General features: G+C 56.5%; 1 protein-coding gene across 1 annotated transcript; it reads left to right on the top strand.

Annotated features, from left to right (window-relative positions):
• Window positions 1–106: 106 nt before the first annotated feature.
• LOC104542945 (TBC1 domain family member 20-like) lies at window positions 107–1,979 on the top strand (the record flags this gene model as incomplete). The annotated part of the gene is made up of 3 exons (XM_010187420.1): window positions 107–323; window positions 1,075–1,176; window positions 1,838–1,979. Coding segments are annotated over 3 exons (461 nt in total), but the record flags the coding sequence as incomplete, so codon positions are not given.
• Between the last annotated feature and the right edge of the window lie 593 nt (window positions 1,980–2,572).

Here is a 2,572-nt window from a genome sequence, read left to right as displayed (position 1 = left end):
TCTGTGATACTTGTTTTTTTCTGCTGGTTTCACACACGCCCCTTTGCACCACATCCCTTGGGATGAGGCAGGTTGGTAAATGCACAGGTCCTGTCCTCGCTGGTAGGTGACACAGCCCCTGGTGCTGTCCCCGCAGGGATGCCGGATGAGCAGAGGGAAGGGCTGCAGGAGGAGCTCATCGATATCATCCTCCACGTCCTCAAGCGCAACCCCCAGCTGCACTACTACCAGGGCTACCATGACATCGTGGTCACCTTCCTGCTGGTGGTGGGGGACAGACTGGCCACGGCCCTGGTGGAAAAGCTCTCGACGCATCATCTCAGGTAGGCAGTGGGTTTGCTGGAGGCCTGCGTGTCCCCGAGCTGTGGGGACACCCCTGCAGCTGGGGCTGGCCTGGAAGGGGACCCTGGGGGGCAGAGCCTTGGGTCAGGGCTGGCTGCTGGTCCTGTCCATACCCAGAGGGGTGCTGTGAAAGCAGCGTGACCACACGATAGGACGTGGCTTTGCAGGGCGTTGTGCTCTGGGGAAGGGATAATTGAAGGCTGTCAGTTAATTTGAGGCATCTCTTGAAGCTGAAAAAGCCAACGTGTGTGCATTGTTCATGGTTCTCCGGGCTCTTTGCTGTCAGGGCCTCTCTGGCTCCTGGGGGCTGGCTCAGCGCGGTGCCTCCCACTGAGCCTCGATGGCCCTGGGCAGTTTTGCACTGGAAGGGGGCTCTGTACAGGCAGTGACCTGCACCCCAACTCAAGTGACTGCTGTTTGTGCGCTGAAATGAGAACAAACCTTCAAATGAGGAGTTTTTGGAGAGCTTCTCCCTCCTCTCCCAGTAAGAGTTCACTTTTGGGTGCTGGAAAGGCTTTATGGTTCACACATCTGGACCTGGATTTTCGGGGCAGATCAGCCCTGTGTGTTCCCAATAGGCAGGAAGGGGCTGTCCCAAACGGACAGAGCTCCTCGGGGCTTGGGGCCACCCTGCCAGCAGAGCTGTTTTATTGTGAGTACCTTTATTTACCCTCTGGCTGCCTCCCTGGAGAGGAGCTCACTGACAGAGCTGCTTTTCCATCTTTTCCCCAGGGATTTTATGGACCCGACGATGGATAATACCAAGCACATTTTAAATTACCTGATGCCCATCATAGACCAGGTGAACCCTGAGCTGCATGACTTCATGCAGAGGTACGCAGACATTCCCTCGGAGCCTCACAGCTCTCCCCTGCTGGTCCCGTGTCACTGCTCGCGGGGCCGTTTGCACCAGCGTGTCCCCAGCACCACGGTGGCTTTTCCAGAGCGAGTCAACGCAGCCCGCGGCTACGGTGACAGCCCAAAGCCACGGGCTCTGCTGCTGAGCAAACCCACAGCTGTGCTGCTTGTCTGGAGGGGTTTTAAACAGTGTCACCCCAGCACTCTGCTGCCTCTGGAAAGGCTGGGGGCTATGGATGGTGTCATACAAAGCTGCCCCAGCTGCTTCAGGTGCCCCGTTTTGTGGCTGCTGTCACCCTGCTGTGGTTTTTTTTGGGGGGGGATAATACCCAGGTTGTGCATAGTGTGGACAGAATAAAGCAGCAGCAGAAAGGTAGGTGGAAAGGTTTGGTCTAGAGCCCTTTTCTGGGCAAGTGTCTCTTACCTTTCATGGCCAGGGTGTTTTTGGGTACCACGCCTGATTGCAGACTCCCAGAAGTGAGCAAGCTTTGGGGTGGAAAGGAGTCTGTGCTGCAGGGCTGCAGGTGTCCTCAGGCCAGCGTGACAGTGACATCGTGCATCACACACTCAGGTTCTCTCACCAGGAGCATTTCCGTGCTGTTTCTGTCTGACCTAACACCGCTTTCTCTCTGTGCAGCGCGGAGGTGGGAACCATCTTTGCCCTCAGCTGGCTCATCACCTGGTTTGGGCACGTCCTGTCCGACTTCAGGCACGTCGTGCGATTATACGACTTCTTCCTGGCCTGCCACCCGCTGATGCCCATTTACTTTGCTGCTGTGGTAGGTACTGGCCGGAGTGGTATTAATTAACCAAACCATTGAGAGGTGGCAGTAATTTGGGACTGAAGCGGGGGGGGAAATGGCAAACTCAGTGCTGCTGCTGTCCCCAGCTGCAGCCTGCTCTGTGTGGGACCCAAGGGCAGCGATCGTGGGGTCCAGGATGTGTCGTGGGGTCCTGGATGGCTTGGGGCAGCCTGGGGGTATCCAGATTGGCCATTTCTCCTGTGGGGGATCCCAGATCTCTCTTAGGGGGCAAATCAAGCCACAGAGTCGAGCCCTGCCAAGGCTCTGCCCATGTTGCTGACAGCCAGGAGCAGGCTATGCTCTGGAGACAGACATAACTACCCAGGCTTTCCACAGCCTCAGAGTTTTGGGAAGGGTTTGGTGTTTGTTTTCTGAGACAGGGAGTGCTTTGCTGCAGTGTGGTTCCTTAAGGGCAGATTTTTCAGCTGGGAGTGAAATGCTTTTCTCTCCTGGCTCTGAAGTGGGTGACAGTGAGTGATGAGGTGAACAAGGCCAAGTGCTGGGTCCTGCACTTCGGTCACAATAATCCCATGGACAGTGCAGGCTTGGGGACGAGTGGCTGGAAAGGA

The sequence above is a fragment of the Mesitornis unicolor genome, unplaced genomic scaffold, assembly GCF_000695765.1.
Source record: "Mesitornis unicolor isolate BGI_N332 unplaced genomic scaffold, ASM69576v1 Scaffold24636, whole genome shotgun sequence".
Taxonomy (NCBI): Eukaryota; Metazoa; Chordata; class Aves; order Mesitornithiformes; family Mesitornithidae; genus Mesitornis; species Mesitornis unicolor.
Note: the sequence above shows the minus strand (reverse complement) of the source record. Positions and strands in the feature narration are given on the sequence as shown.